At 29.4% G+C, this 14,135-nt stretch overlaps 3 protein-coding genes across 3 annotated transcripts; 2 read left to right on the top strand and 1 right to left on the bottom strand.

The window, feature by feature from the left end:
* The first annotated feature begins 2,207 nt into the window (after window positions 1-2,207).
* Window positions 2,208-2,845, top strand: LOC130958059 (pathogenesis-related protein PR-1 type-like). Its single transcript, XM_057884947.1, has one exon. It carries the CDS (start codon window positions 2,229-2,231, stop codon window positions 2,730-2,732), a length of 504 nt encoding a protein of 167 aa, XP_057740930.1. The 5' UTR covers window positions 2,208-2,228; the 3' UTR covers window positions 2,733-2,845.
* Window positions 2,846-11,833: 8,988 nt separating this feature from the next.
* LOC130958154 (pathogenesis-related protein 1A-like) lies at window positions 11,834-12,473 on the bottom strand. The gene has a single exon (XM_057885095.1). It carries the CDS (start codon window positions 12,451-12,453, stop codon window positions 11,953-11,955), a length of 501 nt encoding a protein of 166 aa, XP_057741078.1. The 5' UTR covers window positions 12,454-12,473; the 3' UTR covers window positions 11,834-11,952.
* A 755-nt stretch (window positions 12,474-13,228) lies between these two features.
* On the top strand, window positions 13,229-13,771 carry LOC130954127 (basic form of pathogenesis-related protein 1-like). The gene has a single exon (XM_057880864.1). It carries the CDS (start codon window positions 13,240-13,242, stop codon window positions 13,732-13,734), a length of 495 nt encoding a protein of 164 aa, XP_057736847.1. The 5' UTR covers window positions 13,229-13,239; the 3' UTR covers window positions 13,735-13,771.
* The last annotated feature ends 364 nt before the right edge of the window (window positions 13,772-14,135 follow it).

Genomic DNA, 14,135 nt, shown 5'->3' with positions numbered 1-14,135 from the left:
ACCAATGTTATATGCACCAATTTTTCTCTTCATTTTTTGCTATACACCTTTAAATTTTCGTTAAAAAAAGAGAAAATAATTAAAAAAATGGTGCATGCAAATATCATTCTCTTTAATATAGTATGTACTATAAATTTGCACTTTCTATTATCGTTCTTGTTAATCTTCTGGTTTTTTGTTGTTATTAATTAATTTTAGCTTATAAGAACGTTTTTTTTTAGCCTTGTATATGCATGTTATGTTTTCCTTCTTATTAAAAACTAAAACAGTCTGCAGTTAGTAGTATTACACATTAGTATTTTTTAGATAATTAACAAATCTTTTACCCTAACAAAGTAAAGATTAATACATGATATAACAATAATATTTAAGAGCCAAAATAAAATCAACTTAAAACATTCTAATAATGTTATCGTGTACAATTTTAATAATTATCAGTTACTTTATTTGTATTTATTAATTATGGTTAGAATAATTAAATATTAAATATAATAAATATTCCGTTCAGTTACTTTTTTATTGAATTTAAAAATTTTTTATATTTTTATTTTTAAAATTATTAATTTAAAATTAATATTTAAAAAATAAATTATAAAAATAAAAAATATAAAATTGTAGACATTAAACTAAATAAAATAATATTAGCACTTCGAGGAACTATATTAACAATAACTTCTTTATTGATTTTTATATATATTATTATTATTATGCCATTCACAAATGCATAACTGAAAAAGAGATTAATGATAAAATCTATGGCTTTCAAGAAGTTACATGCGAATGTGTTAATTAATTGTGTTTTTGAATTATAATTTGTAAATAGGAATTTACATAAAATTGATTTTATTAAAAAATAAGTTTGAATTAATGTGATTTATATTTGGCAATTTTTATATTAAAATTGATTATAGTAAAATAATTTTTATTTAAATTATACTACTTAAAATTTATTTTTAGATAAAAACTATCAAATATAAAAGTAAAATTTTTAAAAAACTTAAATATACTTCTCTTTTCTTTTCAACGCATTTGTTAAACACATCCTAAGTCTTATATAGAATAGAAGTCAAGGATAGATAATGTGTATAGAACTATTACAACTATATGAAAAGATTACAGACCTAGTGCAACTCAGATGAAAAGCTGAATCTATGCAGCAATTAAACAATTAGTAGGTATTTAATGTACGTAGTATTTATCTTATATCTATTAGGTGCATACATCTTATGACTAATATTATGAAAAAAAATCTAAACTTATTTTATTTGATTTAATATCTATAATTTTATATATATAATATTTAACATTAGATATTTATTATATTTAATACTATATATTATTTTAAAAATAATTAATAAAAATAAAATAAAATAATTTAAAATTAATTTAGATTCATTTTTATTATCTCTTAAATATTTTTCCTTAGTTCGTATGATATAAAATAAACAGATGTGCATAAATAATTTGGAATTATTTCTGATCGAATTTAACAAATAACTATGGTAATAAACCTAACAGCTACAAAAAGTAATTCTCAACTATATAAATGAAGGTTTAGGAGCATATAATAATTACTTGTTAGGTTCGATGAGTCATTTGATTCAGCCTACAATTTTTTTTTTTTAATTTGACCCCAAGTTATTATGAAAGATCAGAGCCAAAGATCATTGATTATACGACTGTATTTAATTTGATAAATTGTAGTTAATATGTGAAATGAGCAATGTTAGGGGGCAGCAATTTTTGTGATTGTTAGCCATCAACTAGCCATCAATGATGATTTGATGGTGTGAAATTGGTATGAGATTTCATCCAATGGCTCACATTCCCCTGCTGGTTATATGCTGGCCAAAATTTAATAAAACTGCTGACTCCCTAGACTTTTCCATGTGAAAGAACAATGATGTAATTTTTAGCAATAAAAATAGTTATTTTTAAGAAATTATATTTATATTATTTGATTCAGCCATTTATAAGCTGTTTTAATTTGACCTCATGTTATTATGAAAGATCAGAATCAAGAGTCATCGATTATAATTAATCATTCTGCTGATCTGATTGATAACTAATATTTTCTATTATTTCTTTCTCGATCATCTAGTAATTAAATCAATACATGTATTCAAGAACATTAAAAGGCAACTATGATATAATATAAATACATTATACATATCCAACCCCAAAAACTTGTCTAATTTTTTGCGAAACATTGGCAAAAAAACAATAAAATGAGGATGAAGATGGTAATAATAATAAGTTCTGTAAGCATATTATTATTACCATTTTGCATATTAGCTGAATCGCCAGAGTATCAAGAACAGTATTTGCAAGGCCACAACGCTGCACGAGCAAGCGTTGGGGTTCCTCCATTAACGTGGAATGAAAACCTAGAAAAAAAAGCTCACGAATTTCTGAAGAAACACATCATAGATCACCTCGAGGAAAAACCAAGGCCATCGGAGTCCCATAAGTACGGCCATAATCTCGCGTGGCATGAGGGACCCGAAAAGTTTACGGGAAGAGTGGCGACGGCGCGTTGGGTGGCGGAGAAAGCACACTACGACCATGTATCCAACTCGTGCATTGGTGGTGATTGTGAATGCTATGTTCAAGTTGTTTGGAAAGACACTACTGAAATTGGGTGCGCTGAAATGAAGTGGAAAAAGGATTTCATCTTTTTTGCCTGTCTCTACAGTCCTCCAGGAAACATTCACGCTCATCGCCCTTATTAGTTAATTATTACTACCAATGTTATATGCACCATTTTTTATATACGGTGAAAACTTTCGTGCAGTTGTATTCGTGTGAAGTTGATAATTAAAAGTCATTAAATAATTTGATAAGTTTGACTAAATTATCATTTAATGAATTTTAATTATCAACTTCATATGAATACAATTGCATATAAATTTTTATTACCTTCTTTTATACAACTTTTATTTTTCGTAGAAAAAAAAAAATAATTGTCTTTTACATAAAAAAATGTATAAAAACTGGTGCAAGTATATCGTTTCTTTTTTATTACTACTTACTAAATAAAACATGTTATTAGTACCCTATCATATATACCAACATGTAAGAATATAATAATCGGCTAATATGTATTATAAGTTTAATTTGCACTTTCGTTCTATTATCGTTCTTGACTTCTTGCATTGTTGATTTTGTAGTTTTTTGTGGTTATTATATTAATTTTAGCTTATAACTATGGTTGAGTTTGTCCAAGGCTTTTTTTTTTTGCCTTGTATACATGCATGTTATGCATAACATAACATGCATATAAAGAGCTTTCAAGTAGTATTAAAAATTAAAACAGTTTTTAAGTAGCATTAAACATTAATTTTTTAGGTAATTAACAAATTCTTGATTCTCAATAAACGAAAATAAAGAGTAGTACATCAAATAAATACTAAATTCTTGAGCTTATAACAGGACAAAGATTAAGCCCAAATGGTGATTCTTATATATTCTCATGAGTCATGACGACGGAATTATTGATGTTGATTAACTATTTTTTAAAGGTGAATGCTACCCAACCCCCTCTAAAATAACATGTAAGTTACCCTTCATTACGTGTCACATTGTAATTGGTTCTTATCTTAACCATAGTTGGGTTATTTTATAATTTATTATTCTTAAAATATTAAGCTCCACTCCCGTTAATTAAAGCACATTCCACTCCTCCATTCTTTGTTTATCACTTCATCACCTAGATTTGGTCCTTCCAAGCACCGTCGCGTTCGTGACAAGAAGCGCTAACGTCATCGCCATGCCCTCCCACACAACCTCTCTTCCCAGTATAGTATAGGCAGTGCCTCTTTTTGGCGTGAATCACTGTTTACCCACATAATTAATGGTTAATTTGGTTATTAAATTTTTTTATTAAAAAAATATATCTTTATTTAATTACGTGATGGAACATATATTTATATGTAAAATATAATATAATAAAATAAATCTATTCAAAGTATTTAAAAGTATAATTAAATCATGAACATACAAATATAATAATAAAATTTGTACTCCAAAAAAATTAATATATTTTTTATCATACATATTATCTAAAAATAAATATATTATTAAAATTAATAACAGAAATTTAAAATGATAAAATTCAACTTTTTTACCGTATTTTTATAGTATTTTTATTTTTTAATTTTTAATTTATTAGTACTTTATTATTTAATTAATAATTAAACAAATTATTTTTATGAAAAAATATTTTTTATATTATATTAGAGAAGAGACCAATATAACAGTTTAAAAAATAAATTATATAAATATTTAAGAGATAAATATGAAATACATACCTAAGTAATGTTTAGTTTGGTTATTAATTTTTTTATTAAAATAAATCTTATTTAATTACACGATAGAATATATTCATATGTAAATATATATAATAACTCTATTTAGAGTACTTAAAAGTATAATTAAAATCAGAAAAATATTTTTTATTGTACATAAATTATTTAAAAAAATAATAAATGGTTAAAATTAATAACACAAGTTTAAAATGATAAAATCTAACTTTCTTACGAGTATTTTTTATAATATTTTTATTCTTTTAATTTTTAATTTATTCGTACTTTATTATTTAATTAATGATTAAATAAATTATCTTCATGATAAATTATTTTTTGTATTATCTTAAAAAAGAGACCAATATAACAGTCTAAAAAATAATGTAAAAATAATTTTTAAATAAAAAATAGATAATATTAAAATTTTTAAATACAAAAGTAAATTATATAAATAGATATTTAAGAGAAAAATATGAAATACATGCCTAAAATAAATAAAACAGACAAAAATAATTCTCCATTTCTCAATAGTACTCCCATTTTGTCTGTTTATTTATTTTAGATATGTATTTCATATTTATCTCTTAAATATTTATATAATTTATTTTTTAAACTGCTATATTGGTCTCTTCTCTAATATAATAAAAAAATAATTTTTCATAAAAATAATTTGTTTAATTTTTAATTAAATAATAAAGTACTAATAAATTAAAAATTAAAAAAATAAAAATACTATAAAAATACGGTAAGAAAGTTAAATTTTATTATTTTAAATTTCTGTTATTAATTTTAATAATATTATTTTTAAATAAATATATATGATAAAAAAATATGTTTATTGTTTGGAGTACAAATTTATTATTATATTTGTATGTTCATAATTTTAATTAAACTTTTAATACTTTGAATAGATTATTTTATATTATATTTACATATAAATATATGTTCCGTCACATAATTAAACAAAGATATATTTTTTTAATAAAAAAATTTAATAACTAAAATTAACCATTAATTAGAGGTTGTGTGGGAAGACAGTAGATGGCGATGACGTTGGTGTTTCTTGTCACTAACGCAATGGTGCTTGGAAGGACCGAATCTAGGTGATGAAGTGATGAACAAAAAATGGAGGAGTGGAATGTGCTTCAATTAACGGGAGTGGAGCTTTGATATTTTAAGAATAATAAATTATAAAATAACTCAACTATGGTTAAGATAAGAACCAATTACAATGTGACACATAATGAAGGGTAACTTACATGTTATTTTAGAGGGGTTGGATAGCATTTACCTTTTTTAAATAGCAATAATAACTTGTTTCATGTAACACCTAATATTATTATACTAGGCGTAAATTTTATTTAGATGGTCTTGGTCGTCAATATTTAACTCTCTCAGAATTTTCAAAATAAAGAAAATCATTATATAAAATAATTATAAAAAATAGTGGGTACTTAATTTTTTTGGTGTTTGATTCGGTACGACGATAAATTTATACGTCGTACCAGTACAATAAAAATATGGACAAATTAAAATACGACATGTGGATTATGTTTTCCACTTCAATAATTAATTTTTCTTTTTTTAAATACATATCATATCAATGATTTTACTAATCATCCTTATACTTTAATAAAAATAAAAATAAATTTTATTTAATTTTTATAAAAAAACTTAAAAAACATTTTTTTGTATTGGACAAAAACGACCTGAATTCTTTAATTTAATCAATTTAAAAATCAAAATTAAAATACATTTCATTATTCATATACATTAAAAAATTGCTTTGTTGACATGAATCCTAATCTAATCTCTCCTATCCCTTGGTAAAAATATATATATATATCTAAAAAATTGTTCTTCTTCTTTAATTTGTATACCAATCTACTAATAAAGAGCAACCTCTCACCCCTAATCTCTGTCAGGCAGCAGCAGTCTATCCTCAGTTCTTTACTCTCTCCCTTTCTCGTCGGACTCTGCCGTTGCCCTTCCTCCCCTGATCTCAACTTAGTCATTGATCAATTCAATGCTTCCTGTAGGTCTTACTCTTCTTCACTTGTGCATCGATGCTTTGCCTTCTGCCCCAACGATTCCCAAGTGATTCTCTTTTCCTCTCTCATTTGATTCTCCGGTGAGCTTCCAATTCTAGCTGAGCTTACTTGCCACCATGGTCCAATGAGATTTTTAGTATTTCCAAAGATTTAACATCAAATGAACTAATTCTGATTCTATTTTTCTAAACATTAAAACATAAAACTGCCTTACTGCCTTAATATGTTCAATTTTGAGGGATTGAGTCCTGATGAATTGTTTAGCGTCGCATAGCCCATAGCTCCGGCTGACGCCGACGTGCACACCACGAACGCCCAATAGCATCGTCGCACAATTTTCGTTGTTCCCACAGTCCCGCACCGCGCCAGTCGTGCAACCCCTCCCCCGTGCCGGCGATTTCTCCCTCCCAACGTGTCTCTCACACTCCTTCTCGCTTTGTAACCCGTGCCGTCTCAGTCTCCACCTCCTACGACGAGATGACCTGCCGCCGTGTCCGATCCGGCTCCCACATGTGCTGCACTCTCTGCTGGTACGACCTCGTCTCCTTCGGCGTTTCATGGTCTTCCAATTTGTAATCAAATTGGCAATTATCATTGATCACCCTTATACCATCAATGATTTGATGGTTTCAAACCAAATGAACGCCTCTATTTTTGATAAGGAATGATCCTCTACTCTTCTCAATCTCAGTGTCAGCCATTGCAGCCGAGAGAAAAGCTTGTTCTGAGATAGAATTCCATATAGGCCTTGTCGGTTCGGAAAGGTGTGAAATTGAAAGGTGCCCACCATTGTTTGGGAACCAAGAAAGCTTGAAATCATTTCCAATTAGGAAGAACAAGTTCTGGTCTGAAATAGACATTGTCTTGGCGTTGACGAAGAGAGAGCCTTTGACATAATGAATGATGGTTGAAGCAGAAGCAGAAGAAGGGAAACGGTTATTGAAATGCTTCTTGTGCTTCTTTGTTGAAACAATAATGCAAGTGAGAATGATTTCTACGTCACCATCAAACTGCTCTAGCTACGGTTTTAATGGTTTAATAGTTCAATCGGTTCAACCGTAGTTCAACCAAAAAAACCGTTTTATAATAAAATAATAAATAAACATATTAAAATATAATTATAATCTAATATAAAATTTAAAATATCATTCAAATTAAAAATATTACATAAATCAAAATGTTATGATCTCATCCAAATACAAACTCAAAAGTCAAATAACAAAAACAACCAACTAAACATAAAATATCAACATCTAAGTTTGTCATCAATTATCAAAATCTGCAGATTACTTAAAAACGATTATTCCAACAATTAATTAACAATAGCAAGGTTCATAACAACAAGATGCATTTATGATTTATATCTCTATCTCAATCCAAACATAACTTTCTAAAGCAGATTCCTAGCATCTACTCACTCACATGCATGCCAATGCCATCATCACCTTCTCAAAACACCATATACATCCTCCATGTATGTCCTCTCTCAACTCTATACTATAATACATTTATCTTTCCAAAAAACAAAAAAGACCACAACATTATGTAGGATAGTGTTGCACTTTTTGAGTGCTTTATTAACTTGATTTTTTATTTTTTTTTCGGGTGGTGCAAGCATGCTGTTGTTATTATGCATAAGAGTCTAATCTGAATAATAAATTAATAATGCATTGAATGGTTAGCAATAATATAATATAAATGTATAATATACATTCTTACTTAACATATCTATCTACATAGCATTATTTATAATGTTATCGGTATTGATTATTGAAAACAATGTCATATTGCACAAACATTTGACTACCCAAGTAGCTTAAATAATCAGGCAGTAACAGCAACAATTATTCACAAATTAATTAATAATTATTCAACCCTCACAGATTATTCAACAATACTTATTCAAAAATTATTGTTATAAAAAAATAAAAAATACCTAGAACCTAGAAGCATAAAACAGAGCAGAGCAGATCCAAGGGGAGTAGTGCTGGCCGGCGGAACAAAACAGGAGGTGAGCTCGGCAACTATGCTTTACTGCAACTCACAACAAAGTTCAACCAATAGCAGCAGCAAAGTTCAACTAATAACAGCAGCAAACTTCAATAATTATTCAACAAATAGCAGCAACAAAAATCACAGAATAATTAACAATTATTCAACCCATAACAAGTTTACAAATTATTCAACAATTATTGTTTAAAAAAAATCTAGAAGCTAGAAGCATAAAATTATAAAACAGAGGGGGAATCGGTGAACAAAACTAACCGGTGCAACCTAGTTGACACCGACGACGGTAGAACAGAGGTGTACGACGGAGGCAAGAGGTGAGTCCAGCGACGGTCCTTCCAGAGCTGAAATGGCGACGATGGTGGAGAGCTGCATGATCGCGACTGTAATCTTCAAGGCTCCAACTTGCGACGGCGGCGGGAGCAGTCCAGCAGCTGGACGAAAGTGACGGAGACAGCTCGCTGGCGGTGAGAGGAAGGCCGAGCTCGAGGGTGAGGGAAGGAGAGGGAGAACTATGCCGTTGTGTCTTGTGTGGAGCAAGGGTAAGTGGAGTGCGCTATTGGGGACTTAGGGTTGCTGGGTTAGATGGAAAGGACCAAATAGCAGCGTTTTGGTCAAATTCCAAAAATCGACCGGTTCACGGTTTGGTTTGACCGACCGGTTCTTGGCCGGTTTTACAGTTTGACATCGGTTTTCTAATCCTACGGTTTTGTCATTAGTCTGAATTGGGATTTTAATCGGTTCGTGGTTCAACCGGTTTGACTGGCCGGTTCGAACTGATTTTCAAAACCTTGCACCGAACATGCTGCTCACTTCTACACTAGTCTCGCTGTTGTCTTCTCCTCATCTGTTCAAGCTTTTTTTTCATTTTTTTATTTTTTCATTTTATGATTACATCAAATCATAAGACTCATATGTCAAATTATACATTTTTTCTTTTTTAATAAAAAATTAAATTGTTGGATGATCATAGTTACTTCTTCTGTTTATTCATCTCCTTCTTCTTCTATTTTAATGGTCAATTTATGATGGTCATTTTAGTAGGTATGCGGATGGTTATTTTAAACTACAACAATTCCGGCAGATAGCAGCGAAAATTTTGCGGCGCATATAGCGGCGGTTAGGGGTTGGGGCTGCAATCAACCTTGCATTTTACGGTGGTTTTCTTAGAACCGCCACTATATGTACCGTCGGGTGAGTTATCGTTTTACATTTGGCGGCGGTTTTCTTCAAACTGCCACAAAATGCGTATTACCACATATTACAATATTTTCTTTAGTAATAACCATCTGAATATAATCTAATTAAGTTAACACTATTATTTGAAACTACATATGTTTAAATCATTGTTACTTACACTCGTAACACTTTCTAGATTCGTTTTAGGTAAAAAGTTTACCAGTTAAATAAGCTATATATGTTAACTCATGTGAACAAATTTACCAATAAGATTTCCTTGTTTATTCTATTGGCATTTAAATTTGCGTCATACTTTGAATTTATAATGTTAAAATAAAGTTCTAACGAGCATAAATCAAAGTTACTCCTCTTTGATGTTATGTCTTACTAAACCTAAATCAAGAAACTTAAAGTAGATAAACATGAAAAAATGTGACCCAAATCATTAAATTAAGGAATCAACTTAACTCTTATAATAAAAATACTATTTTAAAATAGGCAAAATAATAGAAAAAAGCTAAAATTTCAATGGAAATCCTGAATTTCGGCCGCCGCAAAACCATTTTTATTTAGCGGCGGTTATTCCAGCGGTTAGCTGAAATCGCCGCTAACTGTTTACCCGTGGCCTATCTTCTAGCATTTGGTCTAACCGTCGCAATATGTTTGGCGGCGGTTTTGGCGGTTGAAAACCGCCGCAAAATGGACCCAGCAACTGCCGCAAAATGCCAGAATTGTTGTAGTGTAATTTTTATGTAGATGATTATTTTGACTGAATTGTGTTTAGTTATATATAATTAAAATATGTTGGATGTTCAATTTGTTAGGTCTGCGGGTGATTATTTTTATTCTTAAGTGGATGATTTAGTTTTACTAAGGGTGAGTGGCGTGTGGCAAGCAAAGTAGCGAAGGTGAAGTGAGATGATTATTGATGAAGGTGGGATTAGCCGCCGGTTGAAAAAGAAGAGGGTATTAGAGTGAAATACTTTGGTAAATTAGGAATTTGGATGGTTAGTTTTTTAAAATAACTAATTGGATTTTTTGAAAATTTAAAATTTAAAATTAGAGGATTTGAAATTTGATGTGACTGAACGAGAGTTTTTGAATTTAGGGTAATCTGTGGAATAATTTTTATTATTTATTCTTATTGGACTAAATAATTAGCTCATTGTACACATTGTCAAAAATTTTCATTATCTCCCTAGCAGAATTCATATTAAAAATAAATTAAACGATACATATCTTTATATATAAATACATTAATAACAAATTTTAATATATATATATATATAATATTTTTATTTAAACATTAATGACTAATTAATGGGCTCTAATATTCCTTTTCTTGCATTGGTGGCAATAATTGTCATTGTTATATTCGGGTTCTTTGGAGGAAAGCTACTTATATAGGGTGTGCTAGAGTTTAGTGTCAAAATGGAGGCACCTTTGTTACATGCAACATTATATTCCAGATGAACGTCCGTACTAATTAATAAGACAATTTGTTTGGGTAATGAACAATACGTAATGTCCTAGCATTGTGCCGTACCAATATAACTATGGTTGAGTACTTGAGGTTGTCAAATCCTTTTTTCCTTGTCAATGTGCATCTAGCTATGTGGCCATCTTTTCATGTAATAATAATGTTTTTCTTTCAATTAAAAGGTTTGTAATTAGTATCAATAATCAATTAAAGTCTTCATCATCTTGAGTATATGTCCTTGATCAGTTTCGTAATAATCAATTTAATTAGTGACAAGCTTGATCCTGATTTGTGTATTAGTTGAGAAAAGACTATCTTATTAAATTATTACGTATTTATGTGTAAATATATATTAATTTATTTTTAATATATATTTTATATTATAACATATATTAAAAATATAAGTTTCATTATCTATGTTTATTAATTTAAATATTTGAGATAAGTAGTTTTATTACTTTTATAACATAATATTATAATTTTATGATTAAAAGTTCTAAAATTCAATGTTTATTATTACTAATAAAAAAAATTCAAGATAAAAAAAACTAAACACAATTATGCATAATGACAATATAAGCTCAAAATAAATTTTTGCATAAAAAGATATATTAAATATATAATTATTTATTACAAATTGGTACACTTTCATATGTATGAAGGTGTTTGTTATGGTGCCTAAAAAGTATTATCTAATTACTAAAATAGATAAAATAATTAATTTTAAATTTAAAAGTATAAAAATTAAAAAACTTTAAATATTTCAAAATTACTATAAAAAGTAATTTAGACAAAAGTTAAACACCAAACAAAAGACATCATAGATCCGAATGCTTACTATAGACACTAAAACTAAGAATATATATTTATGATATAAGTGGTATAGCAAATTACAACAGAGGATGTTGGTAATTATTAAAGTATTACTTAATTAGTAGGGTCGTTTATCTCTATAGTTTCCTGGAGGGTTATAGTTACAACTAACCATGATTGATCCATTGTAGCACCTAACTCTAGCACACCCCACATGTGTAGTGGTATTCCAAACAACCTGAGTATAACCAAAACATTTATCGTCGTCACCATCATCACCACCTAAGCACGAGTTGGATTTCTCATCGTAGTATTGTTTCTCTGACACCCACAATTCAACAGCTTCTTTTCCAGTAAGGTTTTTCCAAAAACCAGTTCCACGCACTAAGTTCTCACCGTAAGGACCGTCCGATGACTCCAGCTTGCAATCTTCAACATGCTTATTCAAGTGCGCACGAGCATATGATTCTAGCTCCTTGTCCCATTTCAGTGGTTTAACCCCAACTCCTTTGCGCGCCGCGTTGTGAACCTTAAGATAATCTTCTTCGGAATTTTGAGCCGATACACACCAAAAGAGTACACTTACAAAACTTATTATTCGCCCCACACTTATTTTCATTTTTAATATTGTTCTCTGATTGCAAAATTTATTAAAGGTGATTGTGTTATACTATGTAATTGGTATTTATAAGAGAATTAGTGGCTTAAACGTTGCGTCATGAGGTAGTGTCGGTAACTTCTTTCTTTTATTTTAAGGAAACTACTTTTTGCTCTTGCTCAAGAAACATTTTTTTTATGAATAAATACTGATTAACATAGTTGTCCTTTGATGCACTTGAATGCATGTATGAATTTTAAAAATGCACCAATATATTTGTATATAAATATACATATGGTTTAATTTATTTTTAATGTGTATTTGTATTCTAATATATATTTTATGGTAAAAACTCAAGTGAAGTCGACTTCACGTGAAGTTGATATATGAAGCCGTTAGATAAAAATTTAGTCAAATCAGTTAAATCATCTAACGGTTTATTAACTTCCCGTAAAGTCGACTACATCTAAATTTTTACTATATTTTATACTGATGATTGATTTTGGTAACTAGCTAATTTTTGTGTACACGTACTGTAGTTGTATTGATTTACTAATAAAGGAGAAGAAAGAGTATATTTATACAAATTATTTATTGATGTTAATAATTATTAAAGCAGTGAAATTAATGATCTTAGCCAAGAGTCTAACTATTCTATTAAAACCATTGATCCTAATTATTCAGATATATCAAAAGACAAGCATGCAATGATATAATATATGATATCCAAAACCTATATATTACAACATAATAATAACAATCTTGTTTAATTTTTGGCAAGCATTATACTAAGGAAACAGAAAAGAAATGAGGGCGAAGGTGATAATAATAAGTTTTATAAGCGTGCTCTCGGTACGATGCATATTGGGTCAAGACTTTTCAAGAGGGTACTTGGATGGTCAAAACGTTGCACGGGAAATCGTTGGGGTAAAGCCACTAAAGTGGAATCCAGAGCTAGCAGGAGTTGCTCAAAAGTTTTTGAATAACCACATTGTAGATTGTCTTGAGGGGCAGTTAATAACATCAACCGCTTCTCCTAATTATGGCCAGACCACTGCACGTAATGTGTTATTCAATAACTTTACGGCAGCAGATGCTGTGGCGTCGTGGGTGGCACAGAAAGATTACTACGACTTCGAATCCAACTCTTGCATTGGTGGCTATTGTGGTTGCTATACTCAGGTTGTTTGGAGGAAATCTACTCATATAGGATGCGCTAGAGTTAATTGCCGAAATGGAGGCACCCTTGTTACGTGCATTTATCACCCTCCGGGCAACCTTCCAAATCAACGTCCTTACTAATTAATTATGGTAAAAATTCACGTACAGTTATCTTCATGTGAAATTGTTAGTTGAGAGTCGTAGATGACAATTGAATTAAATCTGTTTAATTATTTAACGACTCTCAACTAAGTTTCTATTGTTAATTTTACAATTCATTTAGGTAATCAACAATCTAACTATGGTTGTGTTTGTCAAAAGCTTTTTTTGCCTTGTGTGCTTAGCTTCCTATGTGCTGTGTGGCCATCTTTTCATCTTTTGGTTGGCAATAATGTGATTGATATATTATTGTCAAATTATGTTCAGATGTTGCTTCTAAGGTATTTGTTATCATGAGTTTGCTTTTATGTATTTTGTTAGATTGGTTGATTTACAATTAGGAAAAGTCTAGGGGCCAGCAATTTTACTGAAATCTGGCCAGC

The sequence above is a fragment of the Arachis stenosperma genome, chromosome 10 (assembly GCF_014773155.1).
Source record: "Arachis stenosperma cultivar V10309 chromosome 10, arast.V10309.gnm1.PFL2, whole genome shotgun sequence".
NCBI classification, from domain to species: domain Eukaryota; kingdom Viridiplantae; phylum Streptophyta; class Magnoliopsida; order Fabales; family Fabaceae; genus Arachis; species Arachis stenosperma.
This window is presented reverse-complemented; position numbering and strand designations above follow the sequence as displayed.